Source organism: Rhinoderma darwinii, chromosome 6 (assembly GCF_050947455.1).
Source record: "Rhinoderma darwinii isolate aRhiDar2 chromosome 6, aRhiDar2.hap1, whole genome shotgun sequence".
Taxonomy (NCBI): domain Eukaryota; kingdom Metazoa; phylum Chordata; class Amphibia; order Anura; family Rhinodermatidae; genus Rhinoderma; species Rhinoderma darwinii.
Window position 1 is genome coordinate 144,545,664 of NC_134692.1, and position 22,314 is coordinate 144,567,977.

Below are 22,314 nucleotides of genomic sequence, written 5' to 3' on the forward strand. Positions count from 1 at the left end.
AGATACTCTGCTTACATGGTGTATATATATATATGGAGATACTCTGCTTACATGGTGTATATATATATATGGAGATACTCTGCTTACACGGTGTATATATATATATGGAGATACTCTGCTTACATGGTGTATATATATATATGGAGATACTCTGCTTACATGGTGTATATATATATATGGAGATACTCTGCTTACACGGTGTATATATATATATGGAGATACTCTGCTTACATGGTGTATATATATATATGGAGATACTCTGCTTACACCGTGTATATATATATGGAGATACTCTGCTTACATGGTGTATATATATATATGGAGATACTCTGCTTACATGGTGTATATATATATATGGAGATACTCTGCTTACACGGTGTATATATATATATGGAGATACTCTGCTTACATGGTGTATATATATATATGGAGATACTCTGCTTACACTGTGTATATATATATATGGAGATACTCTGCTTACACGGTGTATATATATATATATGGAGATACTCTGCTTACATGGTGTATATATATATATATGGAGATACTCTGCTTACACCGTGTATATATATATATGGAGATACTCTGCTTACACGGTGTATATATATATATATGGAGATACTCTGCTTACATGGTGTATATATATATATATGGAGATACTCTGCTTACATGGTGTATATATATATATGGAGATACTCTGCTTACACTGTGTGTATATATATATATGGAGATACTCTGCTTACACTGTGTATATATATATATGGAGATACTCTGCTTACATGGTGTATATATATATATGGAGATACTCTGCTTACACTGTGTATATATATATATGGAGATACTCTGCTTACATGGTGTATATATATATGGAGATACTCTGCTTACATGGTGTATATATATATGGAGATACTCTGCTTACATGGTGTATATATATATGGAGATACTCTGCTTACATGGTGTGTATATATATATGGAGATACTCTGCTTACATGGTGTATATATATATATATGGAGATACTCTGCTTACATGGTGTATATATATATATATGGAGATACTCTGCTTACATGGTGTATATATATATGGAGATACTCTGCTTACACTGTATATATATATATGGAGATACTCTGCTTACATGGTGTATATATATATATATGGAGATACTCTGCTTACACGGTGTATATATATATATGGAGATACTCTGCTTACATGGTGTATATATATATATGGAGATACTCTGCTTACACTGTGTATATATATATATATATATGGAGATACTCTGCTTACATGGTGTGTATATATATATGGAGATACTCTGCTTACATGGTGTGTATATATATATATGGAGATACTCTGCTTACACTGTGTATATATATATATGGAGATACTCTGCTTACACGGTGTATATATATATATATGGAGATACTCTGCTTACACTGTGTATATATATATATGGAGATACTCTGCTTACACGGTGTATATATATATATATATGGAGATACTCTGCTTACATGGTGTATATATATATGGAGATACTCTGCTTACATGGTGTATATATATATATATGGAGATACTCTGCTTACATGGTGTATATATATATGGAGATACTCTGCTTACATGGTGTATATATATATATATGGAGATACTCTGCTTACATGGTGTATATATATATGGAGATACTCTGCTTACACGGTGTGTATATATATATGGAGATACTCTGCTTACATGGTGTATATATATATGGAGATACTCTGCTTACATGGTGTATATATATATGTAGATACTCTGCTTACACCGTGTGTATATATATATATATATATATGGAGATACTCTGCTTACATGGTGTATATATATATATGGAGATACTCTGCTTACATGGTGTATATATATATGGAGATACTCTGCTTACACTGTGTATATATATATATGGAGATACTCTGCTTACATGGTGTATATATATATATATGGAGATACTCTGCTTACATGGTGTATATATATATGGAGATACTCTGCTTACACCGTGTATATATATATATGGAGATACTCTGCTTACATGGTGTATATATATATATATATGGAGATACTCTGCTTACATGGTGTATATATATATGGAGATACTCTGCTTACATGGTGTATATATATATGGAGATACTCTGCTTACATGGTGTATATATATATATATGGAGATACTCTGCTTACATGGTGTATATATATATGGAGATACTCTGCTTACACCGTGTATATATATATATGGAGATACTCTGCTTACATGGTGTATATATATATATATATGGAGATACTCTGCTTACACCGTGTATATATATATGGAGATACTCTGCTTACATGGTGTATATATATATGGAGATACTCTGCTTACATGGTGTATATATATATATATGGAGATACTCTGCTTACACTGTGTATATATATATGGAGATACTCTGCTTACACGGTGTATATATATATATGGAGATACTCTGCTTACATGGTGTATATATATATGGAGATACTCTGCTTACACCGTGTATATATATATGGAGATACTCTGCTTACACTGTGTGTATATATATATATGGAGATACTCTGCTTACACCGTGTATATATATATGGAGATACTCTGCTTACATGGTGTATATATATATGGAGATACTCTGCTTACACGGTGTATATATATATATGGAGATACTCTGCTTACACGGTGTATATATATATATGGAGATACTCTGCTTACATGGTGTGTATATATATATATGGAGATACTCTGCTTACACCGTGTATATATATATATGGAGATACTCTGCTTACATGGTGTATATATATATATATGGAGATACTCTGCTTACATGGTGTATATATATATATATATGGAGATACTCTGCTTACACCGTGTATATATATATATATGGAGATACTCTGCTTACATGGTGTATATATATATATGGAGATACTCTGCTTACACCGTGTATATATATATATGGAGATACTCTGCTTACATGGTGTATATATATATATATGGAGATACTCTGCTTACACCGTGTATATATATATATATGGAGATACTCTGCTTACATGGTGTATATATATATGGAGATACTCTGCTTACATGGTGTATATATATATATGGAGATACTCTGCTTACATGGTGTATATATATATATGGAGATACTCTGCTTACACCGTGTATATATATATATGGAGATACTCTGCTTACATGGTGTGTATATATATGGAGATACTCTGCTTACACTGTATATATATATATATGGAGATACTCTGCTTACATGGTGTATATATATATGGAGATACTCTGCTTACATGGTGTATATATATATATGGAGATACTCTGCTTACACGGTGTGTATATATATGGAGATACTCTGCTTACATGGTGTATATATATATGGAGATACTCTGCTTACATGGTGTATATATATATATATGGAGATACTCTGCTTACACGGTGTATATATATATATATGGAGATACTCTGCTTACACGGTGTATATATATATATATGGAGATACTCTGCTTACATGGTGTGTATATATATGGAGATACTCTGCTTACACGGTGTATATATATATATGGAGATACTCTGCTTACACGGTGTATATATATATATATGGAGATACTCTGCTTACATGGTGTATATATATATGGAGATACTCTGCTTACATGGTGTATATATATATGGAGATACTCTGCTTACACTGTGTATATATATATATGGAGATACTCTGCTTACATGGTGTATATATATATATATGGAGATACTCTGCTTACATGGTGTATATATATATGGAGATACTCTGCTTACACCGTGTATATATATATATGGAGATACTCTGCTTACATGGTGTATATATATATATATATGGAGATACTCTGCTTACACCGTGTATATATATATGGAGATACTCTGCTTACATGGTGTATATATATATGGAGATACTCTGCTTACATGGTGTATATATATATATATGGAGATACTCTGCTTACACTGTGTATATATATATGGAGATACTCTGCTTACACGGTGTATATATATATATGGAGATACTCTGCTTACATGGTGTATATATATATGGAGATACTCTGCTTACACCGTGTATATATATATGGAGATACTCTGCTTACACTGTGTGTATATATATATATGGAGATACTCTGCTTACACCGTGTATATATATATGGAGATACTCTGCTTACATGGTGTATATATATATGGAGATACTCTGCTTACACGGTGTATATATATATATGGAGATACTCTGCTTACACGGTGTATATATATATATGGAGATACTCTGCTTACATGGTGTGTATATATATATATGGAGATACTCTGCTTACACCGTGTATATATATATATGGAGATACTCTGCTTACATGGTGTATATATATATATATGGAGATACTCTGCTTACATGGTGTATATATATATATATATGGAGATACTCTGCTTACACCGTGTATATATATATATATGGAGATACTCTGCTTACATGGTGTATATATATATATGGAGATACTCTGCTTACACCGTGTATATATATATATGGAGATACTCTGCTTACACTGTGTATATATATATATGGAGATACTCTGCTTACACGGTGTATATATATATATATGGAGATACTCTGCTTACACCGTGTATATATATATATATGGAGATACTCTGCTTACATGGTGTATATATATATGGAGATACTCTGCTTACATGGTGTATATATATATATGGAGATACTCTGCTTACATGGTGTATATATATATATGGAGATACTCTGCTTACACCGTGTATATATATATATGGAGATACTCTGCTTACATGGTGTGTATATATATGGAGATACTCTGCTTACACTGTATATATATATATATGGAGATACTCTGCTTACATGGTGTATATATATATGGAGATACTCTGCTTACATGGTGTATATATATATATGGAGATACTCTGCTTACACTGTGTATATATATATATGGAGATACTCTGCTTACATGGTGTGTATATATATGGAGATACTCTGCTTACACTGTATATATATATATATGGAGATACTCTGCTTACATGGTGTATATATATATGGAGATACTCTGCTTACATGGTGTATATATATATGGAGATACTCTGCTTACACTGTGTATATATATATATGGAGATACTCTGCTTACACCGTGTATATATATATATGGAGATACTCTGCTTACATGGTGTATATATATATATATGGAGATACTCTGCTTACACCGTGTGTATATATATATGGAGATACTCTGCTTACATGGTGTATATATATATATGGAGATACTCTGCTTACACTGTGTATATATATATATGGAGATACTCTGCTTACATGGTGTATATATATATATGGAGATACTCTGCTTACATGGTGTATATATATATATGGAGATACTCTGCTTACATGGTGTATATATATATGGAGATACTCTGCTTACACGGTGTGTATATATATATGGAGATACTCTGCTTACATGGTGTGTGTATATATATATGGAGATACTCTGCTTACACGGTGTATATATATATATATGGAGATACTCTGCTTACATGGTGTATATATATATATATGGAGATACTCTGCTTACATGGTGTATATATATATGGAGATACTCTGCTTACACTGTGTGTATATATATATATATGGAGATACTCTGCTTACATGGTGTATATATATATGGAGATACTCTGCTTACATGGTGTATATATATATGGAGATACTCTGCTTACACGGTGTGTATATATATATGGAGATACTCTGCTTACATGGTGTGTGTATATATATATGGAGATACTCTGCTTACACGGTGTATATATATATATATGGAGATACTCTGCTTACATGGTGTATATATATATATATGGAGATACTCTGCTTACATGGTGTGTATATATATGGAGATACTCTGCTTACACGGTGTATATATATATATGGAGATACCCTGCTTACACGGTGTGTATATATATGGAGATACTCTGCTTACATGGTGTATATATATATGGAGATACTCTGCTTACATGGTGTATATATATATATATGGAGATACTCTGCTTACACCGTGTATATATATATGGAGATACTCTGCTTACATGGTGTATATATATATATGGAGATACTCTGCTTACACGGTGTATATATATATATGGAGATACTCTGCTTACACGGTGTATATATATATATATGGAGATACTCTGCTTACACGGTGTATATATATATATATGGAGATACTCTGCTTACATGGTGTGTATATATATGGAGATACTCTGCTTACACGGTGTATATATATATATGGAGATACTCTGCTTACACGGTGTATATATATATATATGGAGATACTCTGCTTACATGGTGTATATATATATGGAGATACTCTGCTTACATGGTGTATATATATATATATGGAGATACTCTGCTTACACGGTATATATATATATGGAGATACTCTGCTTACACGGTGTATATATATATATGGAGATACTCTGCTTACATGGTGTATATATATATGGAGATACTCTGCTTACATGGTGTATATATATATATGGAGATACTCTGCTTACACTGTATATATATATATGGAGATACTCTGCTTACACTGTGTATATATATATATGGAGATACTCTGCTTACACTGTATATATATATATATATGGAGATACTCTGCTTACACGGTGTATATATATATATGGAGATACTCTGCTTACATGGTGTATATATATATGGAGATACTCTGCTTACACGGTATATATATATATGGAGATACTCTGCTTACACGGTGTATATATATATGGAGATACTCTGCTTACATGGTGTATATATATATGGAGATACTCTGCTTACACGGTGTATATATATATATGGAGATACTCTGCTTACACGGTGTATATATATATATGGAGATACTCTGCTTACACGGTGTATATATATATATGGAGATACTCTGCTTACACTGTATATATATATATGGAGATACTCTGCTTACACGGTGTATATATATATATATGGAGATACTCTGCTTACATGGTGTGTATATATATATGGAGATACTCTGCTTACATGGTGTATATATATATATATGGAGATACTCTGCTTACATGGTGTATATATATATATGGAGATACTCTGCTTACACGGTGTATATATATATATATGGAGATACTCTGCTTACATGGTGTGTATATATATATGGAGATACTCTGCTTACACGGTGTATATATATATATATGGAGATACTCTGCTTACACGGTGTATATATATATATGGAGATACTCTGCTTACACGGTGTATATATATATATGGAGATACTCTGCTTACATGGTGTGTATATATATATGGAGATACTCTGCTTACATGGTGTATATATATATATATATGGAGATACTCTGCTTACATGGTGTATATATATATATGGAGATACTCTGCTTACACGGTGTATATATATATATATGGAGATACTCTGCTTACACGGTGTATATATATATATGGAGATACTCTGCTTACACGGTGTATATATATATATATGGAGATACTCTGCTTACATGGTGTATATATATATATGGAGATACTCTGCTTACATGGTGTGTATATATATATGGAGATACTCTGCTTACACTGTGTATATATATATATGGAGATACTCTGCTTACATGGTGTGTATATATATATGGAGATACTCTGCTTACATGGTGTATATATATATATGGAGATACTCTGCTTACACGGTGTATATATATATATGGAGATACTCTGCTTACATGGTGTGTATATATATATGGAGATACTCTGCTTACATGGTGTATATATATATATATATATGGAGATACTCTGCTTACATGGTGTATATATATATATGGAGATACTCTGCTTACACGGTGTATATATATATATGGAGAAACTCTGCTTACACGGTGTATATATATATATGGAGATACTCTGCTTACATGGTGTGTATATATATATGGAGAAACTCTGCTTACATGGTGTATATATATATGGAGATACTCTGCTTACATGGTGTGTATATATATATATGGAGATACTCTGCTTACATGGTGTATATATATATGGAGATACTCTGCTTACATGGTGTATATATATATGGAGATACTCTGCTTACACGGTGTGTATATATATATATGGAGATACTCTGCTTACATGGTGTATATATATATGGAGATACTCTGCTTACATGGTGTATATATATATGGAGATACTCTGCTTACACGGTGTGTATATATATATATGGAGATACTCTGCTTACACGGTGTATATATATATGGAGATACTCTGCTTACACGGTGTGTATATATATATATGGAGATACTCTGCTTACATGGTGTATATATATATGGAGATACTCTGCTTACATGGTGTATATATATATGGAGATACTCTGCTTACACCGTGTATATATATATATATGGAGATACTCTGCTTACATGGTGTATATATATATGGAGATACTCTGCTTACATGGTGTATATATATATGGAGATACTCTGCTTACACCGTGTATATATATATATGGAGATACTCTGCTTACATGGTGTGTATATATATGGAGATACTCTGCTTACACGGTGTATATATATATATGGAGATACTCTGCTTACACCGTGTATATATATATATGGAGATACTCTGCTTACACCGTGTATATATATATGGAGATACTCTGCTTACACGGTGTATATATATCCGGTGATGACGTGTTTGTTTATCTGATGATGTCACTGGACATCGGGGGCAGATGCTGCAATATAATCCGCGGGTGTTTATATATAGCGGGTCGGGTCAGTACATGAGGTGCAGGATCAGCAGTCCCAGGCGCTTATCTCATAGGTCATGTGATGGGGTGCGATGACCGCCAGTATATGGGCGACTCTCTGGTGACCTGTGACCCCGGGTATGAGCCCCCCCTCACCCACCCATACCCCTAAAACATACAAGTGGCCCCCTCTGAGGTGCCTATGTGGCCCCCAGCTCTGCTGTCCCGGGCTCCCACACACTCACATACCAGGCGGAGGGCTCAGGCCAGTGACTCATGGGGGGTGGAGGACTATCCGGCCCCTCCACCGGGTGACTCATACAAGTTCATACTGAGCTGCTGACGTCAGGAGCTAAACTGGGACAAGGGAGAGATGAGGAGGACATGGCGGGACCCCCAGAGTCACCGGGGTACCCACCACATAACGTGCTATCCACTGATCCTGAGTTACAGCATGTCTTATACTCCAGTCACAACCAGAGCTGCAGCCATAACTCTGCTGTAACATCATGACTTATACTCCAGTCACATCCAGAGCTACAGCCACAACTCTGCTGTTACATAATGACTTATACTCCAGTCACAACCAGAGCTGCAGCCACAATTCTGCTGTTACATCATTACTTATACTCCAGTCACATCCAGAGCTGCAGCCACAACTCTGCTGTAACATCATGACTTATACTCCAGTCACATCCAGAGCTGCAGCCACAATTCTGCTGTTACATCATGACTTATACTCCAGTCACATCCAGAGCTGCAGCCACAACTCTGCTGTAACATCATGACTTATACTCCAGTCACATCCAGAGCGGCAGCCACAATTCTGCTGTTACATCATGACTTATACTCCAGTCACAACCAGAGCTGCAGCCACAATTCTGCTGTAACATCATGACTTATACTCCAGTCACATCCAGAGCTGCAGCCAGAACTCTGCTGTAACATCATGTCTTACACTGCAGTGGCTGCATACAGCGGTATATGGGGACAGGGTATTATACATTGTGACATGTATGTCCGGCTCCTTACACAACACACGTGACTAGTCTGGTTGGGAAAGTACAAAGAGGAGGGCCTGGCCCTTTAAGAGGCTATTAAAAGTAACATTCTTTTGGGTACGACATCATACCCTTTCAGCCAATCAGGAGAGGGCAGAGGCGGGACTCCCACAAGCATGTGAACTTGTTCATTCATAAAAAAAAATAGGGAATTCTGCAGATCATTTCACCCCTGTACTTTCCACTGCAGAGCGTCTCACATTCATATGTTGCAGGTTAATTAGACGTCCAGGAACGGAGCTGATAAGTTCTAATACCCACAATACAGCAGATGTAGCAGAGCTGAGTGTGGCAGTTCTCATGGTGATATCAATGTGTTATCTGTGGTGTGATTGAATTAATTTCTGCTACTTCTAAAGCGCCAACATATTCTACAGCGCGGTACAGAAGTTCTCACCACTCCCCGACCCCAGTGGGGCCCACAATTCATATTCCCTATCAGTTTTTGTTTTTTTGTTACATAGGACTGCAGGTAACATTTACTACATCACTGTGTTATCTGTGGTGTTACATAGGACTGCAGGTAACATCTACTACATTATCTGTACTCAGAGAGTTATCACTGTGTTATCTGTGGTGTTACATAGGACTGCAGGTGACCACTACTACATTATCTGTACTCAGAGAGTTATCACTGTGTTATCTGTGGTGTTACATAGGACTGCAGGTAACATCTACTACATTATCTGTAATCAGAGAGTTATCACTGTGTTATCTGTGGTGTTACATAGGACTGCAGGTAACACCTACTACATTATCTGTACTCAGAGAGATATCACTGTGTTATCTGTGGTGTTACATAGGACTGCAGGTGACCTCTACTACATTATCTGTAATCAGAGAGTTATCACTGTGTTATCTGTGGTGTTACATAGGACTGCAGGTAACACTACTACATTATCTGTACTCGGAGAGTTATCACTGTGTTATCTGTGGTGTTACATAGGACTGCAGGTAACATCTACTACATTATCTGTAATCAGAGAGTTATCACTGTGTTATCTGTGGTGTTACATAGGACTGCAGGTAACATCTACTACATTATCTGTAATCAGAGAGTTATCACTGTGTTATATGTGGTGTTACATAGGACTGCAGGTAACACCTACTACATTATCTGTACTCAGAGAGATATCACTGTGTTATCTGTGGTGTTACATAGGACTGCAGGTGACCTCTACTACATTATCTGTAATCAGAGAGTTATCACTGTGTTATCTGTGGTGTTACATAGGACTGCAGGTAACACTACTACATTATCTGTACTCGGAGAGTTATCACTGTGTTATCTGTGGTGTTACATAGGACTGCAGGTAACATCTACTACATTATCTGTAATCAGAGAGTTATCACTGTGTTATATGTGGTATTACATAGGACTGCAGGTAACACCTACTACATTATCTGTACTCAGAGAGATATCACTGTGTTATCTGTGGTGTTACATAGGACTGCAGGTGACCTCTACTACATTATCTGTAATCAGAGAGTTATCACTGTGTTATATGTGGTGTTACATAGGACTGCAGGTAACACTACTACATTATCTGTTCTCAGAGAGTTATCACTGTGTTATCTGTGGTGTTACATAGGACTGCAGGTAACATCTACTACATTATCTGTAATCGGAGTTATCACTGTGTTATATGTGGTGTTACATAGGACTGCAGGTAACATCTACTACATTATCTGTAATCAGAGAAATATCACTGTGTTATCTGTGGTGTTACATAGGACTGCAGGTGACCTCTACTACATTATCTGTAATCAGAGAGTTATCACTGTGTTATCTGTGGTGTTACATAGGACTGCAGGTAACACTACTACATTATCTGTACTCGGAGAGTTATCACTGTGTTATCTGTGGTGTTACATAGGACTGCAGGTAACACTACTACATTATCTGTTCTCAGAGAGTTATCACTGTGTTATCTGTGGTGTTACATAGGACTGCAGGTAACATCTACTACATTATCTGTAATCAGAGAGTTATTACTGTGTTATCTGTGGTGTTACATAGGACTGCAGGTGACATCTACTACATTATCTGTACTCAGAGAGTTATCACTGTGTTATCTGTGGTGTTACATAGGACTGCAGATGACATCTACTACATTATCTGTAATCAGAGAGTTATCACTGTGTTATCTGTGGTGTTACATAGGACTGCAGGTCACATCTACTACATTATCTGTAATCAGACAGTTATCACTGTGTTATCTGTGGTGTTACATAGGACTGAAGGTAACATCTACTACATTATCTGTACTCAGAGAGTTATCACTGTGTTATCTGTGGTGTTACATAGGACTGCAGGTAACATCTACTACATTATCTGTACTTAGGGAGTTATCACTGTGTTATCTGTGGTGTTACATAGGACTGCAGGTAACATTACTACAGTATCTGTACTCAGAGAGTTATCACTGTGTTATCTGTGGTGTTACATAGGACTGCAGGTAGCATCTACTACATTATCTGTACTCAGAGAGTTATCACTGTTATCTGTGGTGTTACATAGGACTGAAGGTAACATCTACTACATTATCTGTACTCAGAGAGTTATCACTGTGTTATCTGTGGTGTTACATAGGACTGCAGGTAACATCTACTACATTATCTGTACTCCGAGAGTTATCACTGTGTTATCTGTGGTGTTACATAGGACTGCAGGTAACATCTACTACATTATCTGTACTCAGAGAGTTATCACTGTGTTATTTGTGGTGTTACATAGGACTGCAGGTAACATCTACTACATTATCTGTACTCAGAGAGTTATCCCTGTGTTATCTGTGGTGTTACATAGGACTGCAGGTCACATCTACTACATTATCTGTAATCAGAGAGTTATCACTGTGTTATATGTGGTGTTACATAGGACTGCAGGTCACATCTACTACATTATCTGTAATCAGAGAGTTATCACTGTATTATCTGTGGTGTTACATAGGACTGCAGGTAACCTCTACTACATTATCTGTACTCAGAGTTATCACTGTGTTATCTGTGGTGTTACATAGGACTGCAGGTAACATCCACTACATTATCTGTTCTCAGAGAGTTATCACTGTGTTATCTGTGGTGTTACATAGGACTGCAGGTAACATCTACTACATTATCTGTAATCAGAGAGTTATCACTGTGTTATCTGTGGTGTTACATAGGACTGCAGGTCACATCTACTACATTATCTGTAATCAGACAGTTATCACTGTGTTATCTGTGGTGTTACATAGGACTGCAGGTGACATCTACTACATTATCTGTACTCAGAGAGTTATCACTGTGTTATCTGTGGTGTTACATAGGACTGCAGGTGACATCTACTACATTATCTGTAATCAGAGAGTTATCACTGTGTTATCTGTGGTGTTACATAGGACTGCAGGTAACATCTACTACATTATCTGTATTCAGAGAGTTATCACTGTGTTATCTGTGGTGTTACATAGGACTGCAGGTAACATTACTACAGTATCTGTACTCAGAGAGTTATCACTGTGTTATCTATGGTGTTACATAGGACTGCAGGTAACATCTACTACATTATCTGTACTCAGAGAGTTATCACTGTGTTATCTGTGGTGTTACATAGGACTGCAGGTAACATCTACTACATTATCTGTACTCAGAGAGTTATCACTGTGTTATCTGTGGTGTTACATAGGACTGCAGGTAACATCTACTACATTATCTGTACTCAGAGAGTTATCCCTGTGTTATCTGTGGTGTTACATAGGACTGCAGGTAACATCCACTACATTATCTGTACTCAGGGAGTTATCACTGTGTTATCCGTGGTGTTACATAGGACTGCAGGTAACATCTACTACATTATCTGTCCTCAGAGAGTTATCACTGTGTTATCTGTGGTGTTACATAGGACTGCAGGTTACACTACTACATTATCTGTACTCAGAGAGTTATCACTGTGTTATCTGTGGTGTTACATAGGACTGCAGGTAACATCTACTACATTATCTGTAATCAGAGAGTTATCACTGTGTTATCTGTGGTGTTACATAGGACTGCAGGTCACATCTACTACATTATCTGTTCTCAGAGAGTTATCACTGTTATATGTGGTGTTACATAGGACTGCAGGTAACATCTACTACATTATCTGTAATCAGAGAGTTATCACAGTGTATCTGTGGTGTTACATAGGACTGCAGGTAACATCTACTACATTATCTGTACTCAGAGAGTTATCACTGTGTTATCTGTGGTGTTACATAGGACTGCAGGTAACATCGACTACATTATCTGTACTCAGAGAGTTATCCCTGTGTTATCTGTGGTGTTACATAGGACTGCAGGTAACATCTACTACATTATCTGTACTCAGAGAGTTATCCCTGTGTTATCTGTGGTGTTACATAGGACTGCAGGTAACATCTACTACATTATCTGTAATCAGAGAGTTATCCCTGTGTTATCTGTGGTGTTACATAGGACTGCAGGTAACACTACTATATTATCTGTAATCAGAGAGTTATCACTGTTATCTGTGGTGTTACATAGGACTGCAGGTAACATCTACTACATTATCTGTCCTCAGAGAGTTATCACTGTTATCTGTGGTGTTACATAGGACTGCAGGTAACATCTACTACATTATCTGTTCTCAGAGAGTTATCACTGTTATCTGTGGTGTTACATAGGACTGCAGGTAACATCTACTACATTATCTGTAATCAGAGAGTTATCCCTGTGTTATCTGTGGTGTTACATAGGACTGCAGGTAACATCTACTACATTATCTGTACTCAGAGAGTTATCCCTGTGTTATCTGTGGTGTTACATAGGACTGCAGGTAACACTACTACATTATCTGTACTCGGAGAGTTATCACTGTGTTATCTGTGGTGTTACATAGGACTGCAGGTAACACTACTACATTATCTGTAATCAGAGAGTTATCACTGTGTTATCTGTGGTGTTACATAGGACTGTAGGTAGCATCTACTACATTATCTGTACTCAGAGAGTTATCACTGTGTTATCTGTGGTGTTACATAGGACTGCAGGTAACATCTACTACATTATCTGTAATCAGAGAGTTATCCCTGTGTTATCTGTGGTGTTACATAGGACTGCAGGTAACACTACTATATTATCTGTAATCAGAGAGTTATCACTGTTATCTGTGGTGTTACATAGGACTGCAGGTAACATCTACTACATTATCTGTACTCAGAGAGTTATCACTGTTATCTGTGGTGTTACATAGGACTGCAGGTAACATCTACTACATTATCTGTTCTCAGAGAGTTATCACTGTTATCTGTGGTGTTACATAGGACTGCAGGTAACATCTACTACATTATCTGTACTCAGAGAGTTATCACTGTGTTATCTGTGGTGTTACATAGGACTGCAGGTAACATCTACTACATTATCTGTACTCAGAGAGTTATCCCTGTGTTATCTGTGGTGTTACATAGGACTGCAGGTAACATCCACTACATTATCTGTACTCAGGGAGTTATCACTGTGTTATCCGTGGTGTTACATAGGACTGCAGGTAACATCTACTACATTATCTGTCCTCAGAGAGTTATCACTGTGTTATCTGTGGTGTTACATAGGACTGCAGGTTACACTACTACATTATCTGTACTCAGAGAGTTATCACTGTGTTATCTGTGGTGTTACATAGGACTGCAGGTAACATCTACTACATTATCTGTAATCAGAGAGTTATCACTGTGTTATCTGTGGTGTTACATAGGACTGCAGGTCACATCTACTACATTATCTGTTCTCAGAGAGTTATCACTGTTATATGTGGTGTTACATAGGACTGCAGGTAACATCTACTACATTATCTGTAATCAGAGAGTTATCACAGTGTATCTGTGGTGTTACATAGGACTGCAGGTAACATCTACTACATTATCTGTACTCAGAGAGTTATCACTGTGTTATCTGTGGTGTTACATAGGACTGCAGGTAACATCGACTACATTATCTGTACTCAGAGAGTTATCCCTGTGTTATCTGTGGTGTTACATAGGACTGCAGGTAACATCTACTACATTATCTGTACTCAGAGAGTTATCCCTGTGTTATCTGTGGTGTTACATAGGACTGCAGGTAACATCTACTACATTATCTGTAATCAGAGAGTTATCCCTGTGTTATCTGTGGTGTTACATAGGACTGCAGGTAACACTACTATATTATCTGTAATCAGAGAGTTATCACTGTTATCTGTGGTGTTACATAGGACTGCAGGTAACATCTACTACATTATCTGTACTCAGAGAGTTATCACTGTTATCTGTGGTGTTACATAGGACTGCAGGTAACATCTACTACATTATCTGTTCTCAGAGAGTTATCACTGTTATCTGTGGTGTTACATAGGACTGCAGGTAACATCTACTACATTATCTGTAATCAGAGAGTTATCCCTGTGTTATCTGTGGTGTTACATAGGACTGCAGGTAACATCTACTACATTATCTGTACTCAGAGAGTTATCCCTGTGTTATCTGTGGTGTTACATAGGACTGCAGGTAACATCTACTACATTATCTGTAATCAGAGAGTTATCCCTGTGTTATCTGTGGTGTTACATAGGACTGCAGGTAACACTACTATATTATCTGTAATCAGAGAGTTATCACTGTTATCTGTGGTGTTACATAGGACTGCAGGTAACATCTACTACATTATCTGTACTCAGAGAGTTATTACTGTTATCTGTGGTGTTACATAGGACTGCAGGTAACATCTACTACATTATCTGTTCTCAGAGAGTTATCACTGTTATCTGTGGTGTTACATAGGACTGCAGGTAACATCTACTACATTATCTGTTCTCAGAGAGTTATCACTGTGTTATCTGTGGTGTTACATAGGACTGCAGGTAACACTACTACATTATCTGTTCTCAGAGAGTTATCACTGTGTTATCTGTGGTGTTGCATAGGACTGCAGGTAACATCTACTACATTATCTGTAATCAGAGAGTTATCACTGTTATCTGTGGTGTTACATAGGACTGCAGGTAACTACTAGGGCTCATCCAGAGACTGTATAGCAAAGGACTCCTTTAAATAATAATAAGCACATGTATCACCCCTCAGTGTATGAAGTAGTCGCTTCTCCCCTCCCCCGCCACTTATTAGGTGATCTTATAGCACCCTCTTGCAGCCCTGCCCCCGCTCTGTACAGCAGAGTTGAGTAAGTGTGGGCACTGTCCGGCTCCCCCAGGCTGACGTCACTTGTATTGCAACACTCCGGCACTTTCCCTCATTGCTATTTAGTTGCAGTTTCCTGGTAGCTGATAATAGGGGTTCAGGCTGATACACACAACGACCTGGTCTATCACCCCCTTCATGTCTTAGATTGTCAGCTCTTCGGCCGCTGGATCCTCACTCTCATCGTTGTTTACTGCTTCCCCTTATTGTAAATCGTTACAGAATATGTTGGTGCCATATAAATAAAGATGATTATTATTAACACTTTACCCCATCGCCCAATTTCAGACCCTTCTATCCCCCCCTGTAGCACTTACCTGTGGACTCTCCCAAGCAGATCTTTACCAGAAGCAGCACAAGCAGGGGCTGCAGCAGGATGCGCACTCTCATCATCTCTTCTGTGTCTTGTGTTGGGCCCCTCAGCCTCTGCCACCGGTGGCACTCAATCTGCTGCTCACTTGCCACGTGTTGAGATGGGTGACCACTTACCGGTGCCAGCCGTCTCTCCCTCTACTCATTCCCTCACTTTCTTCCAAGGAATGAATGAGTCACTTTCCTAAGTCCTGGCACAGAGCTCTGAACTGTCTGCCGGTCTCTAGCTGTCTGGAGGAATGAGTGAGTCACTGCGAGACCTCCCTCTGTCTCTTTCTCCCCCTGTCTCTTTCTCCCCCTGTCTCTTTCTCCCCCTGTCTCTTTCTCCCTCTGTCTCTTTCTCCCTCTGTCTCTTTCTCCCCCTGTCTCTTTCTCCCCCTGTCTCCCTCTATCTCTTCTTATTCTCTGTACTCTCTTTCCTTTGCCTTCACTCCTCTCTGCCCTCGCTCTCTGCCCTCCCTCTGTCTGTCTCATGCACAGGAATGAATGACTCAGTCTTGGTATCCTGAATCCATAAGCTGCAGGTCTGTCCCATTTCCTTCATCCGCCCCCAGAAATGTGACGAGAAGGGGAAGGGCAGAGGAGGAGGAGGAAAGTGAGGGAGAGAGAAGAGTGAGAAGTAAAAAAATGAGGTAAGTAAAAAGAGAAGAGGAGAGAAGAAGGAAGAGACAAGAGAGTGAAAAAGTTACAGGAGAGGAGAAGGAAGAGATGAGAGGAAAAGAAGAGCGAGGAGCCCCATAGTACTAAATAGAAACACATGATAAAAAGAACAGATCCATCAACAGCAACTTACTGGTGATTTCTCCGCAGCAACAGGAAATTTTCTACATTGCACAGAGGAAAAACAAAAAATTAAAAAAAACAGCAAAAAAGTCAATAAATATATTAAATTATGTGTAAAATAAATATATGGGATGGAGGCCTCTGAAGGATAAGAAAGAGCAGGGGACAGACTGAGGAAGGACAGGGGAGAGTATGAGGAAGGACAGGGAAAAGTATGAGGAAGGACAGGGAAAAGTATGAGGAAGAACACAGGAACGTATGAGGAAGAACACGGGAAAGTATGAAGAAGGACGGTGCAGAGTATGAGGAAGGACAGTGCAGAGTATGAGGAAGGACAGTGGAAAGTATGGGGAAGGAGAAGGGAAAGTATAAGGAAGGACAAGGAAAAGTATGAGGAAGTACAGGGGAAAGTATGAGGTAGGACGGAAAAGTATGAGGAAGAATAGGGGAAAGTATGAGGAAGAACAAGGGAAAGTATGGGGAAGGACAGCGGAAAGTATGAGGAAGGACAGTGCAGAGTATGAGGAAGAACAGCAAAGTATGAGGAAGGACATGGGAAAGTATGAGGAAGGACAAGAGAAAGTATGAGGAAGAAGAGGGGAAAGTATGAAAGGACAAAGGAAAGTATGGGAAAGGACAGGGGAGAGTATGAGGAATGACAGGGGAAAATATGAGGAAGAACAGGGGAATGTATGAGAGGACTAAGGAAAGTATGAAGAAGGACAGTGCAGAGTATGAGGAAGGATGGGGTAAAGGATGAGGAATGACGGGAAAGTATGAGGAAGAACAGGGGAAAGTATGAGAGGACAAAGGAACGTATGAGGAAGGATGGGGTAAAGTATGGGGAAGGATGGGGTAAAGTATGAGGAATGACAGGGGAACGTATGAGGAAGAACAGGGGAACATATGAGAGGACAAAGGAAAGTATGGGGAAGGACAGGGGAAAGTATGAGGAAGGACAAGGGAAAGCATAAGGAAGGACAGTGCACAGTATGAGGATGAACAGGGGAAAATATGGGGAAATACAGGGGAAGCATAGGGGAAAGTATGAGGAAAGACAAGGGAAAGTATTGGGAAGGACAGGGGAAAGTATGAGGAAGGACAGGGGAAAGTATGAGGAAGGGCAGGGGAAAGTATGAGGAAGGGCAGGGGAAAGTATGAGGAAGGGCAGGGGAAAGTATGAGGAAAGACAAAGGAAAGTATGGGGAAGGACAGGGGAAAGTATGAGGAAGGACAGTGCAGAGTATGAGGAAGTACAGTGCAGAGAATGAGGAAGAACAGGGGAAAGTATGAGGAAGGATGGGAAAGTATGGGGAAGAACAGGGAAAAGTATGAGGAAGGACAAGGGGAAGAACAGGGAAAGTATAAGGAAGAACACGGGAAACTATGAGGAAGGACAGGGGAAAGTATGAGGAAGTACAGGGGAAAGTATGAGGTAGGACGGAAAAGTATGAGGAAGGACAGGGGAGAGTATGAGGAAGGACAGGGAAAAGTATGAGGAAGGACAGGGAAAAGTATGAGGAAGGACAAGGGGAAGAACTGGGGAAAGTATAAGGAAGAACACGGGAACGTATGAGGAAGAACACGGGAAAGTATGAAGAAGGACAGTGCAGAGTATGAGGAAGGACAGTGCAGAGTATGAGGAAGGACAGTGCAGAGTATGAGGAAGGACAGGGGAAAGTATGGGGAAGGACAGGGGAAAGTATGAGGAAGGAGAAGCGAAAGTATAAGCAAGGACAAGGGAAAGTATGAGGAAGTACAGGGGAAAGTATGAGGTAGGACGGAAAAGTATGAGGAAGAATAGGGGAAAGTATGAGGAAGAACAAGGGAAAGTATGGGGAAGGACAGCGGAAAGTATGAGGAAGGACAGTGCAGAGTATGAGGAAGAACAGGAAAGTATGAGGAAGAACAGGAAAGTATGAGGAAGGACAGGGGAAAGTATGAGGAAGGACAAGAGAAAGTATGAGGAAGAACAGGGGAAAGTATGAAAGGACAAAGGAAAGTATGGGAAAGGACAGGGGAGAGTATGAGGAATGACAGGGGAAAGTATGAGGAAGAACAGGGGAAAGTATGAGAGGACAAAGGAAAGTATGAGGAAGGATGGGGTAAAGTATAAGGAATGACAGGGGAAAGTAGGGAAAGTATGAGGAAGAACAGGGTAAAGTATGAGAGGACAAAGGAAAGTATGAGGAAGGGTGGGGTAAAGTATGAGGAAGGATGGGGTAAAGTATGAGGAATGACTGGGGAACATATGAGGAAGAACAGGGGAAAGTATGAGAGGACAAAGGAAAGTATGGGGAAGGACAGGGGAAAGTATGAGGAAGGACAAGGGAAAGCATAAGGAAGGACAGTGCACAGTATGAGGATGAACGGGAAAATATGGGGAAGTACAGGGGAAGTATGAGAGGACAAAAGAAAGTATGGGGAAGGACAGGGGATAGTATGAGGAAGGATGGGAATGTATGAGGAAGAACAAGGGAAAGTATGAGGAAGGACAAGGGAAAGTATGAGGAAGGACAGGGGAAAGTATGAGGAAGGGCAGGGGAAAGTATGAGGAAGGGCAGGGGAATGTATGAGGAAAGACAAAGGAAAGTATGGGGAAGGACAGGGGAAAGTATGAGGAAGGACAGTGCAGAGTATGAGGAAGTACAGTGCAGAGAATGAGGAAGAACAGGGGAAAGTATGAGGAAGGATGGGAAAGTATGGGGAAGAACAGGGAAAAGTATGAGGAAGGACAAGGGGAAGAACAGGGAAAGTATAAGGAAGAACACGGGAAAGTATGAGCAAGGACAGGGGAAAGTATAAGGAAGGACAAGGTAAAGTATGAGGAAGTACAGGGGAAAGTATGAAGTAGGACGGAAAAGTATGAGGAAGAATAGGGGAAAGTATGAGGAAGGACAAGGGAAAGTATGGGGAAGGACAGCGGAAAGTATGAGGAAGAACGGGAAAGTATGAGGAAGAACAGGGGAAAGTATGAGGAAGAACAGGGGAAAGTATGAGGAAGAACAGGGGAAACTATAAGGAAGGACAGGGGAAAGTATGAGGAAGGACAAGAGAAAGTATGATAAAGAACAGGGGAACGTATGAGGAAGAACGGGAAAGTATGAGAGGACAAAGGAAAGTATGAGGAAGAACAGGGGAAAGTATGAGGAAGCACAAGGGAAAGTACGGGGAATGACAGTGTAGAGTATGAGGAAGGATGGGGTAAAGTATGAGGAAGGATGTTGTAAAGTATGAGGCATGACAGGGTAAAGTATGAGGAAGAACATGGGAAAGTATGAGAGGACAAAGGAAAGTATGAGGAAGAACAGGGGAACGTATAAGGAAGAACATGGGAAAGTATGAGAGGACAAAGGAAAGTATGAGGAAGAACAGGGGAACGTATAAGGAAGAACAGGGGAACGTATGAGGAAGAACAGTGGAAAGTATGAGGAAGGACAGGGGAAAGTATGAGGAAGGGCAGGGCAGAGTATGAGGAAGGATGGGGTAAAGTATGAGGAATGACAGGATAAAGTGTGAGGAAGAACATGGGAAAGTATGAGAGGACAAAGGAAATTATGGGGAAGGATAGGGGAGAGTATAAGAAAGGACAGGGGAAAGTATGAGGAAGGACAAGGGAAAGCATAAGGAAGGACAGTGCACAGTATGGGGAAGAACAGGGGAAGTATGGGGAAGGACAGGGGAAAATATGAGGAAAGACAAGTATGAGGAAGAACAGGGGAAAGTATGAGGAAGGACAAGGGAAAGTGTGGGAGGACAAAGGAAAGTATGAGGAAGGACAGGGGAGAGTATGAGGAAGGATGAGAAAGTATGATAAAGGACAGGGGAAAGAATGAGAAAGGACAGGGGATAATATGAGGAAGGGCAGGGGAAAGTATGAGGAAGGACAGTGGAGAGTATGAGAAAGGGCAGGGGAAAGTATGAGAAAGGGCAGGGGAAAGTATGAGGAAGGACAGTGGAGGGTATGAGTAAGGAGAGTATGAGGAATGGCATGAGAGACTGAGGAAGGACAGGGGAAAGTATGAGGAAGAACATGAGTGACTGGGGAAGGGCACTAAAAAGTATGAAAAAGGAAAGAGCAGAAAGGAAG

General features: G+C 38.7%; 1 protein-coding gene across 1 annotated transcript in view; it reads right to left on the reverse strand.

The window, feature by feature from the left end:
• TNFRSF12A (TNF receptor superfamily member 12A) overlaps positions 1–17,976 on the reverse strand; it is a 44,993-nt gene extending 27,017 nt beyond the window's left edge. The window contains exon 1 of the mRNA XM_075831482.1: positions 17,387–17,976. Coding sequence (XP_075687597.1) covers positions 17,387–17,462 — 76 coding nt within the window. The 5' untranslated portion in view covers positions 17,463–17,976. The remainder of the gene's footprint in view (positions 1–17,386) is intronic.
• Between the last annotated feature and the right edge of the window lie 4,338 nt (positions 17,977–22,314).